The sequence below is a fragment of the Abramis brama genome, assembly GCF_963993115.1.
Source record: "Abramis brama genome assembly, chromosome: 5".
Classification (NCBI taxonomy): Eukaryota; Metazoa; Chordata; class Actinopteri; order Cypriniformes; family Leuciscidae; genus Abramis; species Abramis brama.
The window spans coordinates 17,656,689-17,674,242 of record NC_139967.1 but is presented as its reverse complement, the minus strand read 5'-3'; the positions used below and the strand labels follow the sequence as shown (position 1 = coordinate 17,674,242).

General features: G+C 36.6%; 2 protein-coding genes across 3 annotated transcripts; both read left to right on the top strand.

Moving 5' to 3' along the window:
• Positions 1–513: 513 nt before the first annotated feature.
• Positions 514–10,591, top strand: nelfb (negative elongation factor complex member B). Its single transcript, XM_084113651.1, has 13 exons — positions 514–1,489; positions 2,805–2,965; positions 3,049–3,148; positions 3,375–3,605; positions 4,157–4,342; positions 6,200–6,312; positions 6,403–6,505; positions 7,485–7,580; positions 8,338–8,480; positions 8,573–8,679; positions 8,766–8,907; positions 9,042–9,150; positions 9,912–10,591. The coding sequence occupies exons 1-13, from the start codon at positions 1,388–1,390 to the stop codon at positions 10,068–10,070; spliced, it is 1,752 nt and encodes a 583-aa protein (XP_083969777.1). The 5' UTR covers positions 514–1,387; the 3' UTR covers positions 10,071–10,591.
• Positions 9,980–17,550, top strand: LOC311082666 (P2Y purinoceptor 4). 2 transcript variants are annotated; one of them, XM_084113654.1, is made up of 2 exons: positions 9,980–10,119; positions 16,166–17,550. In XM_084113654.1, the coding sequence occupies exons 1-2, from the start codon at positions 10,114–10,116 to the stop codon at positions 17,159–17,161; spliced, it is 1,002 nt and encodes a 333-aa protein (XP_083969780.1). In that variant the 5' UTR covers positions 9,980–10,113; the 3' UTR covers positions 17,162–17,550. The 2 variants fall into 2 exon arrangements, with proteins under 2 accessions (XP_083969780.1, XP_083969779.1); XM_084113653.1 differs by lacking the exon at positions 9,980–10,119 and adding an exon at positions 13,556–13,691.
• The last annotated feature ends 4 nt before the right edge of the window (positions 17,551–17,554 follow it).

The following is a 17,554-nucleotide window of genomic DNA, read 5'->3' as shown; positions in this document are numbered from 1 at the left end:
TCATAACGCTTATTATCCTGTACCAGCCTATTTAAGTAATTAAATTAATATAAAGGGGCGATTTGTCCACAAATGGCTTAAACTAGTCGACTAGAAAAAAAAAATTAGTCGGAGGCAGCCCTCCACATATTTTCGATCCAGCAGGCCATTCTGGGTTGAGCGAGCGACCCTGCGGAATGAGTGAGAGGAGCGGAATATTCAGAAATGCGCTCTCCGCTCACGAGCTCTGATCGAACCCGAACCACTGTCTGCTGAACTTGCGCAGAAACATCAAAATAGACATAGCCAGCTTTTTAAAAACTAAACATTTAGACTATTTTAGTACAAATTATGAGCTTATTGACGATTTTTTATAATTCTTGACAAAATTAGAATATATTAAGATTTTTTTTTTTTTTTTTTTTTTTTTTTTTTGTTTGTTTGTTTGTTTTGGGTGCGCCGAAAACTAACGCCGTGCCTGGCCCCCACGGAAGAAAATTTTGAAAAATAACCCCTGAAATGATGACTTCTGGTGAATATTGTGGAAACTAATTGATACATTTATATAAATATATTTCATACATTATAGCATATTATAATACAACTTATTAGGCCTATATATTTATAGAATAGCAAAGTAGGCCTAATCAATATACAAGACTTTGAACCAGATAGATGTGAAATATAAAGGCTATAATTTTTAAATTTCCCGCTGTTGTCACTTGTCGTCATCGTTGCTTGCTACGATACGTGACTCACCATGACTGAAAAGGGGATTCTCTGATGATGTTCCAAGATGTTAAAAACGCTACGCTGATCATAGACAAACAGGGGGAGAAATTAGTATATGTTACCGCACCGTAGGGTTTTTTTTTTCTTAGCATACAAATGTCTTCGTTCATATAGTCTGTTTGACATAGGCTATATTAGAAGCTATAATGTGTCTGTCATGGATTTGCACTGAATTTATTCTCAAAAATACGGAACAAAGTGCGTTCCGTATCAGTTCAATACGGAACAAGACTTTTATGTGTCAAATACGGAACGATTCCGTATTATACGGAACGGTTCATTGCAAAGCTTATGTTGACCTTTTTTAATCTTTTAAGAACATTTTAATCTTTTAAAATTAAGAGTCTTTTAATACGGGGTTTCAATGATACGATTTTTTTTAGTAAGGGCAATGGAGAAATGTGACACCTAAAGCCCAGCTAGGAACCTTTCTGAGGCGGAACCTTTTACGATGTATCAGGAACAAGAGTCTGTTGACGTTGCACAATTAGGAAGTGTGCGAATACAGAAAACAACGAACAATGCACATTTAGCCAAGATTAGTCGTATTTCTGTTGTCAATGAATTTCTTTCTTTTTTTCATAGTGGAGAGTTAAACTAGAGAGAGCGTCTCAAAATGTTCGCAGGGTTACCTGAGCTGGGAATATCTAATGGAGAAGATCTGAAAGAAACTCTCACTAACTGTACAGAACCTCTGAAAGCCATCGACCAGTTTCAGGTCAGGTTCTGTGTCTCTAAAATATTCACAGTGTTCAAATCTATTGCATTAGACATAAGCACTTCGCTCGCATGCAACAGTCATCTTCATTGATTATAATGGGAGGGATCTAGTTTCTGGCGTAGCTTTCAGTTTGAATTGTCATATGACAGGCAGCCTGTGACAAGCCGATTTAACTAGTATTAATTTTAACTACTAGTAAGTAATCCAATATGGAATAAGTACCACAACCTAGTGAACACCCTTGTGAAAAAGAAGGGCACATAATTAAAATCGAATGCGCACTTGTAGTGTACTTAAATCTTAAAAAGTACATTAAAAAATGTGCAGATAATATAATATTAATGAAATAAAAAGTCACTTAAGTGTATCTAAAAAGAGCACACTTTAATGACTGTTTCTAACACACTTGAGTACACTTTTAAAACGTGTCCTGGCGCTTTCTAATAATGTCACATTACACGTTTTTCTTTAAAGTACATTCTAAATAATTATGTTTTAAAGTTTTTGTTCTGTTTTAAAGGAGTAGTAGTACTAGTACCATTTTTTGGTGTGTTGACTAACATACTAAAGCACATTTAAAGAGATTACAATTTTAACTTAGTATGTTATTTAATATTACATTTTAAGTTAATATATTTTAAATGTACTAATTCATCATTACAAATGTGCAATTACAAATATACAATATACAATACATAGCTTGTCACTTTGTCAGTACATTTTAACCATATTTCAAAGACAATAATGGTAAATATGAACTTATAATTACATTCAAATGTACTTAAGTCCTACTTAAGTGGGTAAAAAGAAGTCACTCGTAATGTTCAACAAATTGCTATTTCATTGCAATTAAGTGTCCAAAAACATCTTCATTTTGCACTTAAATATATTATTTTAAGTATAGCCTATTATACTTAATAATAGGCTATATAAATATGTACATATTACGTTCTCTCTTTTTTCAAAAGTATTCTTTACATTGTAACATTACATTACATAAATACAAGTTTACATTGGCAAACATTTGAATTTGAGACCAGTAACAATAAAATACTTATCTGTCGCTGTTGGGATAGTGACTAGTTGCAAAAAAATAAGTACTAGTGTCTATGTAATATATCAGAATTTAATAGATACTGGTCACTACTAGTAGTATTTCATGAATAGTTAATAGTGACTTTGAAACTGATACTACTCACTATTTGGTTCCTTACTAGTAATAAAAAAAAAGTACTTGTAACACTTATTTATCTATAAAATCGATATTAGTTCATTTTACTGTGTTTTATTATAACTGTATTATCATTTGCAGGCGGAAAATGGCATATTGTTGCCAACCCTACAGTCTGCATTGCCTTTCCTGGATCTTCACGGGACTCCGCGGCTGGAGTTTCATCAGTCAGTGTTCGATGAGCTTCGAGATAAGCTGATGGAGCGCGTTGCCACCATTGCCGAGGGCAAGGAGGAGGACAGGTGAATGAAAAGTTTTGATTTCAATCCATTCCTTTGCGCAGCGGATCTTAAATCATACTAATGCATCCCCTAAATTCACACAGATACGTAAAGCTGGAAGAACTTCTTGAGAAAAGCTTCCCGTTGGTGAAGATGCCGTCCATACAGCCCGTTGTCATGCAAGTGCTAAAACATCTACCAAAGGTATACATGTGTTCTGTGCTCTGACCTATTACTCTCTGGTACTCAAGTGACAGATACATTTCAAGATATCTCAGTATACAGACACATTTCAAAGCTTATTTTGCAGATCTTTTCAGCCTTAGGTGTGCAATCGTTTTTGTTTTGTTTTCAATTGTTTGTGTAAAGTTTATAATTTTATAACAATTTTAAATTTGACAATCAATTTTCTGTTTGAATGCTCATGCAGGTGCCTGAGAAGAAGCTGAAGCAGGTTATGGCCGATAAAGAGCTGTACAAAGTCTGTGCTGTGGAGGTGAAACGGCAGATTTGGCAGGACAATCAGGCTCTTTTCGGGGATGAGGTGTCTCCGCTCTTGAAACAGTATATTGTGGAGAAGGAGACGGCTCTTTTTAGCAACGACCTCTCCATCCTTCACAACTTTTTCAGTCCTTCACCCAAAACACGGCGACAGGGTGAGGTAAGTGCCAGGTGTTTGTTTACATTTTAGAATTGATTTTGACCATTTGGATAATGAATCTTATTTCATTTGAAAATGGTGTTAGCATTAATGTACTGTTTTTTTCCCCCTGAAATTCTAAAACATTAAAACATGACAATACTATGCATTCCAAAAAATAAAAATTAAACATTTAAGACATTTTAAGGTTAATTTTGAATGTGAATATAAGTTATAAAATAGTGTTACTTTAATGTTTATATAATGTTGTATCAATGTTATCGTAGCATTTCTTTAATATTAATCTTGTGTTCTGATAATTCTAACATACTTTAGTGTCATGGTAATTTAGTGTTCATTTGATGGTAATGTAATGTTGTGTCAATGTTATTTTAAGATGATTATTTATTTATTTTTTCTTTATATTATTTTATCTTTATTCTTTTTTTTATATTTAAACAAATGTTTTTTGCAAACTTGGATTTTAGTGATTACGCTTGCAGTGGAACAACAAACAAACACTGTCCTCTTGTTGCATCTTTGTCAACAATGAAACTGTGATTTTTCATTAGGTGGTGCTGAAGCTGACTCAGATGATTGGGAAGAACGTGAAGCTCTACGATATGGTCCTACAGTTCCTGCGGACGCTGTTCCTGCGCACACGAAATGTGCACTACTGCACCCTACGTGCTGAGCTGCTCATGTCCCTTCACGACCTCGACATCAGTGAGATCTGTTCAGTCGACCCCTGTCACAAGGTGTGGAGCCAGTTTCCCATCTGTAATTTACAACACACCCTTTCAACTGCAACATCATGATTATTGAGCACCATTTGTAGGGTCCTTCCATTTCACAAGGTTGTACAAAATGACCTAAATATCTGTTACAGGGCTCTACACTTACTTTTTGAACAAGGAGCACTGGTGCGCCTAAATAAAAAAATTTAGGAGCACAGACAAATATTTGGGGGCACAGTCATTTTTGTTGTATAAGTTTATCATTATAGTTATCATTATCATTATACTGAAGATTTAGGCCTAAATAACTGATCTCCCGGTAATATAGTGTCCTACTCTGCCCCTCCTCATTCATAGGCGTCGATTTCGGGGGGGACGTGTACCCACCAGATTTTGTTTTCAGTGGTTATGAGGAGCAATATGAGAGAGAAATTTGGTAATCATTGTCTGACCCAACAAAAAAACATTATAATAATCATTTTATTTAATTTTTCGTGTTCGCATTTATGAGGGAAAAAACAACGTGTCAGTTCTCGGGTACAGACGTGAGCGCTCTGAAAGCGGCACTAAAAGACTGCTTTAAAACTTTCACAGAGACCTCAAACAGAACAGCTGCCTTTCTTTAAATTGAATTTCGTTTTGTATTAATTATATCTTAATTTTAATCAATGTTTCATGAACCAATTGCCTGGATTTAATAAGTAAATATAGCAGAATCACGACATGGAGGCGCCGGCGAGTGAACTGGAGTTCGTCTCATAAATGAACCGAAACTCAGTGTATAATGCACATTCACATTCACAGCGTATTTAGACACATTTAGACGCATTCATAATCATTACTTTTACCGGTTCTTTGTGGCAAGCTTTATGCGTGTGGTCGTGCGCTTGAGTGCGGCTATACGTAAACGCTCATTACCCTGTAGGCTATAAGTAATTAAATTAATATAAAGGGGCGATTTGTCCACGAATGACTTAAATAAACAACTAGCCTACTAGTCGACTAGAAAAAAAACTTTTAGTCGGAAGCAGCCCTTATTCCACATATTTTCGATTTCGAACCAGGCAACAGGACATCTGGGTTGAGCAAGCGACCCTGCGGAATGAACGAGCGGAGCGGAATATTCAGAAATGCGCTCTCCACTCACGAGCTCTGATCGGAACAAACCCGAACCTCACTGTCTGCTGAACTTGCGCAGAAACATCAAAATATAACCAGCTTTTTAAAATGGTTTTTAAAACTAAACACTATTTTAGCACAAATTATGAGCTTATTGGCGATTCTTTTTATTTATAATTATTGAAAAATTCGAATAGGCTATAGTAAAAGTTTTTTTTTTTTTTTTACGTTTTGGGTGGGCCTGTTGAAAAGTGCCTGAGCTACAGGACATCGTCTTTCAAAACATAACCTGCGCGAAAGAGAGAAAAAAAATGAATGCGTCATTGTACCCAGCACTTCTGAAAATGCACTTCCGAATGCGTCTCTGTCCACAGCACATTTCAAACCAAACTGACGCCCATGCTCATGATGATGTATTTGCAGCTGTTTCTATAGAAAAATGCTGTGTCACTCGCACGAGTGCGCCCAAATATTTTTTCACGTTCGCACGCCGAAATATTTACTCGCATGTGCGAGTGAAATGGGCGCACTGTAGAGCCCTGTGTTACAAAAACAGTTACAGGAGCTCAACACTTTCTGGAAGTCAGACCAGCAATCAGCATCTTTTTATTGTTTATGATTCAAATATGTATATTCATAAACATTCAAAAACTGTTTTGAACTATTGCAATTTGTGATCATGTACCATGGGGTGACCAATTTCAAATGGCCTGCACCCAAAAACACTCTATATTTATGTTTGCTCTTATCCTTTTGCAGTTTTCTTGGTGTTTGGATGCCTGCATCAGAGAAAAGTTTGTGGATGCTAAACGCGCTCGTGAGTTGCAAGGCTTCCTGGATGGTGTGAAGAAAGGGCAGGAACAAGTGTTAGGGTACGAGATTCAAATATTCATTCAGATACAGCATACATTAAAGCCATAAAACCATAAAAATGTAACACTCTCTGTCTCTGTTTATCACAGTGACCTGTCGATGATCCTCTGTGATCCATTTGCCTGTAACACTCTAGTGTTGAGCACTGTGAGGAACCTTCAGGAGCTTTTGAGCCAGGACGCCCTGCCCAGAGTAAGAACTCCTACTCCATAGTTGATTTTAGGTCTACAGGCATCTTTTGTTTGTACTGATCTATGACCTGATTTATACTAAACATGGCTAGTGTAAACATTCGCAACAACTGCAGCCATGTGAAGTGCAAAAAAGGTTAAGGCATTAATAGTGGTGCAAATACCAGTAAACTGACTACCTCAAATCTTTGTAAATCACGCTGCGTGATTTATTTAAACTGAAAGGGGAAACTCCTACAAATGCATATGCAACAAGTTCAGCTGCAAAAATAACTGTCTATGCCCTTTCATCGCTAATAGGTTAGCTATTAGTGTTTAACAAAACTACAGTGTTGTTTTTGTTAAAGGTAGGGTAGGCAATATTTTTTTATAAACACTTTTTGTTATACTGGTTGAAACTCTTTACATCCTGATAGCAATAATAGAAGTGGTCTAAATATTAAAAACTGTACATACTGTATATCTTCTGTGGAATTCTCAGGACTAAAAAATGTTTGCCCATTCATTGCATTTGGACTAAATTTTGGTCCTACCTGCCTCTCAACATTTCGTATTTCCATACCTCTGCGCATTTCATGAGGATATGCAGAGACATTTAAGAGCTCTTTAAATTGGTAATTTAACGCCGTCTCTCGTGATGCTTTGCAGACTCTGCTGTGTACGTTCATATGTTTTGAAGGAGGCGTGGGTTTAGAGACGATCTGGGGAGGGTGGGATCTCATGCATTCAGAGCTAGCTTGCTATTGCTAGCCTCCCTGAAATTGCCTACCCTACCTTTAACTAAACCAATTAAAAATCATTTTTGGTATTTGGAATAAAATAAAATGTACATATTTAAGTTTGGAAATGTTGCCTTGCCAACTAACTAAAATAAGTTAAAGTTGCCAAAACTGAAATAAAAATGAATTAATAGAAATATATATAAAAAAATAAAAAAATTGAGAAAAGCACATAACCAAACAATCTGTGTTTATGTACAGGACAGCCCTGAACTTCTCCTCCTGCTGCGGATGCTTTCTCTTGGCCAGGGCGCCTGGGACATGATTGACAGCCAGGTTTTCAAAGAGCCCCGAATGGTATGATCAAGTCAAGTCACCTTTATTTACATAGCGCTTTTTACAATACAGATTGTTTCAAAGCAGCTTTACAGTGATAACAGGAAACTAATGTTTGTTTATGAAACTAATGTTAAACAAAGTTTGTTTCGGCTGTACAGCAGATCTAGAAGAAAATAGTGTCTTAGTCCAGATTAAGTAAGTTGAGTGATGGTTCATTTCTGTTGTAAAAAAGTTATTATTTTAGTTAATTTATTTATATAGCCGCTCTGGAGAAAACAGTGATGTCATTGTCCAGCTTACTTCAGTTCTCATATAATGGTGTCAATGCAGGCAGATCAATAATTTTTTTGAATATTAAAAAATATTCCCCAAATGTGTCCCCAACTTAGCAAGCCAAAAGCCAAAGGCGAACCAAAACTCCTTCAGTTCTCTTCTGGCCAACGAGAGAACAGTGTATGATTATGATTCAGGCAGCATTATAAGTCAGAAGTCAGATTGGATTGGAACATTCAGGATATTTATCCAGTTTCATCTGGTTGAAGATCAGAGTCATCAGGCCGGTATAGAGACGGGTTTGTAGAGGATCAGTGCCCCTGGTCAATGAGACCTTCACAGAGGAGAGTCTAGTTGACACAATCTCTGCTGACACTTCAGGGATGCGTTGTGGTCGTGTCTAGTCAACTCTCTGCATTCTTCAATAAACCCAAGTCTAATGTTTGTGGATTTGTGCAATTTGTACAAATGGGTTTACAAGGCTGGTCTTGTTCACCATCAGGATTTGGAGGTGGTAACACGCTTTCTGCCTGCCATGATGTCAATAGTGGTGGATGACTACACTTTCACTGTGGAGCAGAAACTACCAAGTGAGGAGAAGACCTCTCTCACGTACCCCACCACCCTGCCTGAAACCTTCTCCAGGTATCTGCACCATCTCGTGCCACTCTTCAACACAGCATATTCAGCAAGTGCTTAATTCTTTCTAAAATGGATGGTCTTTTTGCTTTATCTAGGTATATACAGGAAAACAGGGTGGCATGTGAGATCGGTCTTTATTATGCGCTTCATATCGCTAAGCAGAGGAACAAAAATGCTTTACAACGGCTTCTGCCTGGACTGGGTGAGACTCCTGTCAGATACATTGGATTAATGGATAATCATGGCAATGCTGCACAAAGACTGATCACTGTGTGTGTGTTTTTGCAGTGGATACCTATAACGACATGGCGTTTGGAGACATCTTCCTCCATCTTCTCACTGGTCATCTAACTCTGCTCTCTGATGAATTTGGATCAGAGGAGTTCTGCACTGCTGTCTTTGACAACTTCCTCCTCACATCTTTCTCTAGGTCTATTATCTTTTTTTAATCACATTATATAGTGCAGCTTCTTCAGGGTTTGAATGTAAAATATTCATTAGTTGATACTGTGGCTCAGTTCACAACAGTTCTAGTATATTTGAGCTTATCGCTCTCATTTGCAGTAAGGAGAACGTTCACAGACACAGTCTTCGCTTGCTGAACCATCTCCATCAGAAGGTGCTGGCGTCCTACATGGAAACCTTAATGAAGACGCTTGAACCACCAAAACAGGTATTTTAAAGGAAACGGTCTGAATGTGAATTTGCTAAATCAATAAATAGCTAATGGGCTGTTGGTTAACATTTCCCAATAGTCTTCTGCTCTGCATGGATTTAGTCACATCAGCAAAAATGGAAGTAATTTTCATTTTGAATAAAGATTACAACAACTTTTTATCTTTTTTTTCTTTGGAACAACATGCACTGATGAATCATTCATAAGACTAGGGACATGCATTAGAAAGTAAATGAGGCCAAGTTTGTTTTAATGTTTAAAGATCACTAGGTGGCACCTCATCCACTCCTGTTCACAGGATGATTTTTGTATTTATATACTATTATAGTATTGATTAATATCTTGAATTAGCTTTTGTTTTTATATTTTCATTTTTCATTTTAATTTGTTTATTTTAGTAATGTTGTTATGTGCTTTTTGTATTTTTTTTGTTTATTTAAATATTTCTATTTAGCTTTAAAATAATTGTATTGTATCATTTTAATTTTAGTAAATGTAGGACTTCAGCTTTAAATTATTTCAATTAGCTGCCAAGATAAGCTTTCTAATTTTCATTTAAGTTTTTCATCTAATATTTATATTTCATTTTATTTCAGCTTTATTTCAATTACTTTTTAATAATTTTTTATAGTTTTTAGTTCTAGTTAACAATAACAACACTGGTTCACAAATGATAAAAGCTCTCTCTGTTCCTCTCTGTACTGATTCTCTTGTGCAGAAATCTTTTAGTAACCGAATCTTAATTCATGTTATTACAGAGCAGCGAGTCAGTGAAAGAACTGTACACCCTGTTGAAGGAGAAGCTTGAGGCTTCTAAGAAAAGCCCCCCTGAACCAGAGGAAGCCCCCTCTCTGGATTTAGGCCTTCACCCTGTTACTGTGCCTCCCACCCCTTCCACCCCCACGACCCCTGTCTGACAGAGACTTGTGCTCCAGCCACTAGAGAGCAGCCACAGCAGCAATGGAGGTAGATGACTCATTTAATGGCAAAAGACTGACCTAAACATGTGTAAAATGGAACTGTGCTGGTTATATGACTAAGTTTCGTTGTTTTTCTTGTTTCCCGGTTTTATAAAGGTCATTTTAAAGCATTTTCCAATTTGCAATTTTGTGTTTCGATATCTACACTTCTTTTAAGAAAACCTAGTCTTGTCTTATGTAAAGCATCTCATGGTTGAATATCGTTTGCTTTGGATTGAGTCAGTGTGACAAACCCTTGTGTAAATAAAATAATTGGTTAGACAAATTTACAATTTGAGACTTTTTTGATATTTGATGCTTGCTTTCTCTTTGGAGACCCACTGCTGTCTCACACTCACAACTAAAGTGCATAATCAAGTGAATAAAAGAACCCTCAATGACTTGTATATAATGAATGACTTATATACTGTATATACAATCTTTGTCATGCATGCAATACACTAGTTTGTTTACGTAGAGCTCACAGTTTGAATGTTCTTGTTTGCTTTAATTTATTTTCTAAGGTCAGGTACATTTTCCATTGTCACATTTATCATGGCTATTACTGTAATATTAAAATAGCATGGCTATCAAGTTGGGCAAACACTGTCCCGTGGTCTCAGAAAACCAGATAATATGGAAAATTGAATTTCAAGACCTGGAAGTGTCATGGAGGTTTATATCATGGATGTCTTATATCTTATCTTTAAAGGCTGTTTTCTCAAAATGATTTTTTTTCTCAGGCAGAAACGTCTCCTTTTCAATAGCACTTACATATACCAAACGTTTTTTTCCTATATATATTCGAAAGGTTTTTGTAGAGGGGTTTGTTCATATAACAGTCTCCTGATTTATTTAACATTTTGTTCCTAAAAGCAGTAAAAAAACAACAACAATTTTGTCAACAAAATGAACCAGGAACCTGGTTTTATCCAATGTTCTGTGCTGCTGTCTCCACCTAGTGTCTTGCCGTCAGAGCTCGGCTCAGTGAAAGGCCTTCTGTCTTGTGATGGTCCAGTTTTTGTTTCGGATTATACTGACCGATGTACCGCTGTAATCTTTTCAATCCCCCTCATGCTGTCATAGTTGGGCTTCTGATTCATTCATGAATTCATGACAGTCAGTTGCTGTCAATTGTGTATCATGTCAAAAAAGACCATGATGGCATGCAATCTGATGTTCTTGCTCATCAGCTGGTGGAAATAAGTGTATGGTGTTTCCCCATTGGTTAGAACATAACCACAGCAACATTTAAAATCTTCCTTAACCACTACAATGTTTACTTTTAAAAGTACTGGGTAAAAAGGAATTGAGAAGTTATTTAAAAGGAAGGCCTGCCCACATTTGAAACCGAGAAGACACCAATCACCCACAGATATGACGAACTCTTCCTCTTTTTTTTCTGTCAAAGCAATGGCTCTTCAAAGAAGACCAGTTAGCATTTAATCTTTAACAGAAGCTCTTAAACATCTTAATGTGTTTTTTATTTTATATTAATTAATTCAAAAATAAAAAACCTCCAGATTTAAAAGTCAAAAAAGAAAGAAAGATACTTTCATTGTGGTTTCAGACGTTTGAAAATATATATATTTTAAGCAGTTGCTGTTACTGAGTGTAGTTTACAAGTCTCAGATGGGCAGAATCACTTCCTGGTGGTGCAGTTGCACGTCCCTGTTCTGTCAGTTCAGACAACATCGTACTTGCCTCACAGCACCAATGCTGCCTCATTTCATTATTCATCAAATGTTACAGCTGCTCAAGGCATGTTACGTGGACTCTGAGTCTGACAGTGTTCTGCTCAATGTCTTCATGTGCTGTTATCTGTAATGCGCTGTGAGCACAGAAAACCAGGGAGAGAAGGATTTCTGCGCAAGGTGTACATTTATTAACAAAACAAGTAAGTAAAGTCCTGTACTCGCTCTGCTGCAGCAGTGTAACAGATCTATTCCACCAAGACCAAATAAATAAAAATCTCATCATTCTCTAGGGCAGTGGTTCTCAATTCCAGTCCTCGGGACCCACTGCTCTGCACATTTTGTATGTCTCCCTTATTTAACACACCTGAACCAGATCATCAGCTCATTAGGAGAGACTCCATGAACTGAACTGAGTGTGTCAGATAAGAGAGACCTACAAAATGTGCAGAGCAAGGGGTCCCGAGGACTGGAATTGGGAACCACTGCTCTAGGGCACAGCTGATTGGTTCCTGCTGTATCAGTAGCCAATGAGCTCGCTGCTCATCCTTCAAATACTCGGTCAGCATTTGCTGTAGCAGTTGCAGCACGCTTTCCCCAGCTCCACCTGTATAGATCTGCTACGGGTAATTCATGTACACTAAATTGTACAGCAGCAGCATGTCTTACTTGCTCTCAGCAGCGTGTTGTGTATGTATTGGCAGTAAAGTCCTGTACTTGCTCTGCTGCATCAGCGATAGCGTAACAGATCTATTCCACCAAGACCAAATAAATAAAAATGGTCATATCCATTACCATGCCAAACACGAGAGTTGTCATGACAGAAATATATATATATATATATATATATATATATATATATATATATATATATATATAAAAAACTGAAGGTCATAGGCTGACATAATTTCTTCCTGTGTAAATAAAAAATCAATGTGAACAAGGAAGTATGATTAAAAGTGCATTGTTTTTGAGAACTGTTTGTGGACTGGGCAAATGTGATGATATTGAAATGCGTCAGATCAGATGATCATTCAAATATAATAACACTGACAAATATAAATTCACACGTAAAGTAACAGTATCAGTTATGCTGAGCTAGAAGTCATGTGGTTTTGTCAGTGGTTTGGGGCTGGTCTATTGTTTGAGCTGAGATGTTGATAAAGAAGATATATGCACAGAGATTAACAAGCTTAACAAGGAAACAAGGAACACCTGGGGTAGACAATCAAGGGGAAATCAAGAAGAAAACTATGAAGAATTACAAACATGTGCCCAAAAACATTTTTTGATTTATTTGATCGTTTGAGGAGGTAATTCCCCTGTTTCTCCTGTCCCCGCTGGTTCTGTCTAGCCCTGACTCTCCTGTTTTCCTGCTGATTCCACCCAGTCCTGAATCTTTAGCTCATTAGTCCCTTTATATTTAAACCCTGTGCTCTCCTAAAATGTATGTCCCTGCTCGTTAGTACTATGTTGTGTTAGTTTGGTGTTATCTCTTTTATCTCCTTAGCTTTTATCATTAAAGACGGTTTACTTTATTCATCTTCGCTGTGCGATTCATACCAGCTTACACTGTGTCAGATGATCTAATTATATATTACATATCTTCTGTCTCTTGCTTTTACTGCAGCCAAATACAAAGTGAGAAGATGAAACCCCACTGCATGCTCTTAACAAGTTATGGTTTTACGGTTGACAAGTCAAGTTTGCATACACCTACCTTGCAAGCTGTGACACCACAATTAAAGATAGTATCAAAACACTTTGGTCACTATGATCACATTTTTACAGGAAGTCTTCACTTGGCACATATAATGCCTTGCAGAAGTCTAAACTATTATTGTAGCCATCAAGATATCCAGGCTTCTCTCTGATGGACTCAAAGGTAACACAATTTGATAATGTGTTCTTTAATTATTGCAAATGTATATGATATTGTAAGACTTTTTTTGTAACATCAAGATAACATTTTGGTATGGGATATATATCTAGATTTAGATCTATAGATAGATAGATAGATAGATGTTATCTTTATGTTACAAAAAAAGTCCTACAATGTGAATGTTTTGTGAATAAGTTACAAAAACAGATATTAATTTGGTTCACCAATAGTAATCAAGTCAAGTCATCACCTTTATTTATATAGCGCTTTTTACAATACAGATTGTTTCAAAGCAGCTTTACAGTGATAACAGGAAAATAATGCAACAAAGTTTGTTTCGGCTGTACAGCAGATCTAGAAGAAAATAGTCCAGATTAAGTAAGTTATTAAGTATTAGTAAGCAAAAAAGTTATTAATTTAATTAATTTATCTATATACCCGCTCTGGAGAAAACAGTGATGTCATCGTCCAGCTCAGTTCAGTTCTCATATAATGGTGTCAATGCAGACAGATCAATAATATTTTTGAATATTAAGTTTCCCAACATAGTAAGCCAAAAGGCGAACCAAAACTCCTTCAGGTGACAGAATAGAGAAAAAAACCTTGTGAGAAATCAGGCTCAGTCGGGGCCAGTTCTCCTCTGGCCAACGAGAGAACAGTGTATGATTATGATTCAGGCAGCATTATAGGTCAGAAGTCAGATTGGATCACAACATTCAGAATATTTATCCAGTTTCATCTGGTTGAAGATCAGAGTCATCACGCCGGTATGGAGACGGGTTTGTAGAGGATCAGTGCCCCTGGTCAATGAGACCTTCACAGAGGAGAGTCTAGTTGACACAATCTCTGCTGACACTTCAGGGATGCGTTGTGGTCGTGTCTAGGTGCAGGACAGTTCACCGTCTGATCTGGATACGGCCAGGATCCGGCTAAACAGAGAGACTAACATTAGCGTAGATGCCATTCTTCTTCTGATGTAGTGAGTACATCGGGTGCTATAGGAAGTGTTCCCGGTTCCGGCTGACCTAGTTTGTGCAGTCTAACAGTCATTTAACAGATTTGAATAATAGAACTTGATAATGTTCTATGTGTATGCCAGGTTAAAGAGATGTGTTTTTAGCTTCTCGAACAATGCTAGGAAGACTGTTTCAAAGTTTAGGTGCTAAATAGGAAAAGGATCTACTGCCATGCAACAAGTGAAATTAGGCATCACCAAGTTATAATTTACAGCATGAAAAATGGATAGAGATTATAGTTTTGTTTTTAAACATTAATTTTAAGTGAGTGTGAGATGGCAGCAAAGGAAATCTAAATGTAAAAAGCATCAACTGGCCAGAATTTTGAGATCGCAATAGACGTGAAGGACTATAATGCGTTAAGAGCTCGCTCAAGTATGGGGAGCTAAACCATTTAGTGCTTTGTAAGTAATCAGCAAGATTTTAAAATGTATACGATGTTTAATAGGGAACCAATGCAGTGTTGACAGAACAGGGCTAATATGGTCATACTTCCTGGTTCTAGTAAGAACTCGAGCTGCTGCGTTTTGGACCAGCTGGAGTGTGTTTATTAAGCGTACAGGGCAACCACCCATAAGAGCATTACAATAAGCCTTGAGGTCATGAACGTATGAACTGTCCTGCATTTGGCATTGAGAGAATATGTTGTAATTTAGATATATTTTTAAGATGGAAGAATGCGGTTTTACAGATGCTAGAAACGTGGCTTTCAAATGAAAGATTGGTATCAAAGAGCACACCCAGGTTCCTAACCGATGACGAAGACATGGCAGAACGTCCATTAAGTGTTAGACAGCATTCTAGGTTATGTGCAGATGTTTTTGTTCAATAATTAGTGATCTATTGAGGAGCCATTTAAAATTGTTAATAATCAAAGCATCTGTTAACCTCAGATAACCTGAACTGATGAAGACCAGGGATCTGTATCTTCTATATCTATCTTATAGTGCTGTTTCTAGTTGCTATTTTACTATTTTATATGCTTAGAAATTTAAACTTTTTTAAAGTTGTCATTAATGTAAAAACTAAATCAAATATTCTATGTAAATTTATGCTTTTTGACAATTTTGTGGAATAACTGAATTCTGATTTAAATTAATTATATGCAGACCTAAATTGTAAATTGTTATAATAGCAATAGATTACGTATTTAAATAGAATAATTCCACTCATATGGTTAAAGGTTATGATGAACAGTGACTGAATTAATTGTAATAATTAAATAAAATAAAAAAATATAGACATAGAAATGGACATAAATAAAAAAATAAATCGCACAAATGTTGAAATTCTAATTAATGAAAAGTCAAGATAGCATGTGGTCATATTATGTTCAACTAATTCAAGTCGTCTTACCCCATCTAACCTACATTTCATCTGTTATGTTTCTTTATTGTAACCATAATAAATAATAATGATATTAATAATGGCATTTGTATTTTCGGCATCTGTTTCTTACAGATGAACAGCACAGAGTTCTCCTCCATCACTTTATGGAATGCCTCCAGTGGTGACATCAGCAGCCTTTGTCCCATAAAGTCCCAGCATATCTCCATCCCTGTGCTCATTTGTCTGACCTTCTTGGTGGGACTCCTGCTCAATGTCTTCAGTCTGTGGGTGTTCACATGCAGGACACCAGTGTGGAAGCCCAGCACAATTCTTCAGTTTCATCTAGCTGTCAGTGATGTCATAATATGTCCTATGGGACCATTTATGGCAGTGTATTATCATTCTGCTAATTGGCTTTTTGGGAAAGCTCTCTGCCGGCTTAAAATAGCTTTAATAATCTTTCACAGTTACAGCAGTATTCTGTTTCTCACTCTAATTAGCATTCACCGCTATGTGGTTGTGGTGCGCTACAATCGAGACTCTTACATGAAGCGAAAGGACTTTGTCCAGAAACTCTGTGTTGGAGTTTGGCTTTTTGTATTGATTATGGGAGCTTCATTCGCCGCTATTTTAGACATGAACACAGTGAACAATCACACTTTATGCCTCAGCATTCACCAAGGACAATATATTGACATTTATTTCATCGTAAACTTCACTTTCCTCGTTCCTGTATTGCTTCTAGCATTCATTGTTTCTGCAATCTGCTACTGTCTTCTGGTGCGCTCGATGTCCCTTCTCGACACTAGCCATGACAATGTACAAGCTATTAAGAACAAATCACGGAAAATGGTAGCTGTTTGTTTGGCAATATTCGTTGCTTATTTCATGCCTATGAATGTGGTCCGCAGTGTGGGTGTTGTGGTCAAGAAATTTTCCCCACACAAATGCAGTCTACTTTTAGAATTGGAGACTGCATATTATGTGTCATGGATTGTGGCTGGAGTCAACTGCTGTCTAGATCCAGTTATATATTGTTTCAGTTCTCAGAAATTCACAAGAAATGTTCATATCTCTCTTAATAGAATAGGTGTGAGACTTGGAACAAGGCATGATTCACCTTTGTAAGACTGACCTCATGTCAGCAAGAACAGCACCTCAGATAGCAAGGAAACTGCTGTTCTTGCTCTTAATTACAAACATTGATGATACTAAATAATATGAATTATGTGTGCAATTTGTTTTGAAAATCATATATTTCAAAAATTGCAGGGGAATTTCATATGTATGCTTATATTTGATGTAAATGAATGCAAATTGAATATTTTTGCTTAGTTTTATGAAGTGAATAATTGTGATGGCCAATGATGAGTAAAGCTTATAAGATTCTGATTATCGGTTTATTTTTTTCTTCATTGACATGTTAGATATTTAAAGTGTTCATTTTTAACTCAGAATGACAAGGGTGGAGTTTTGGGTTAATGACTGCTGACCAATAAAAGGAAATCCTGTCTTGGTTCC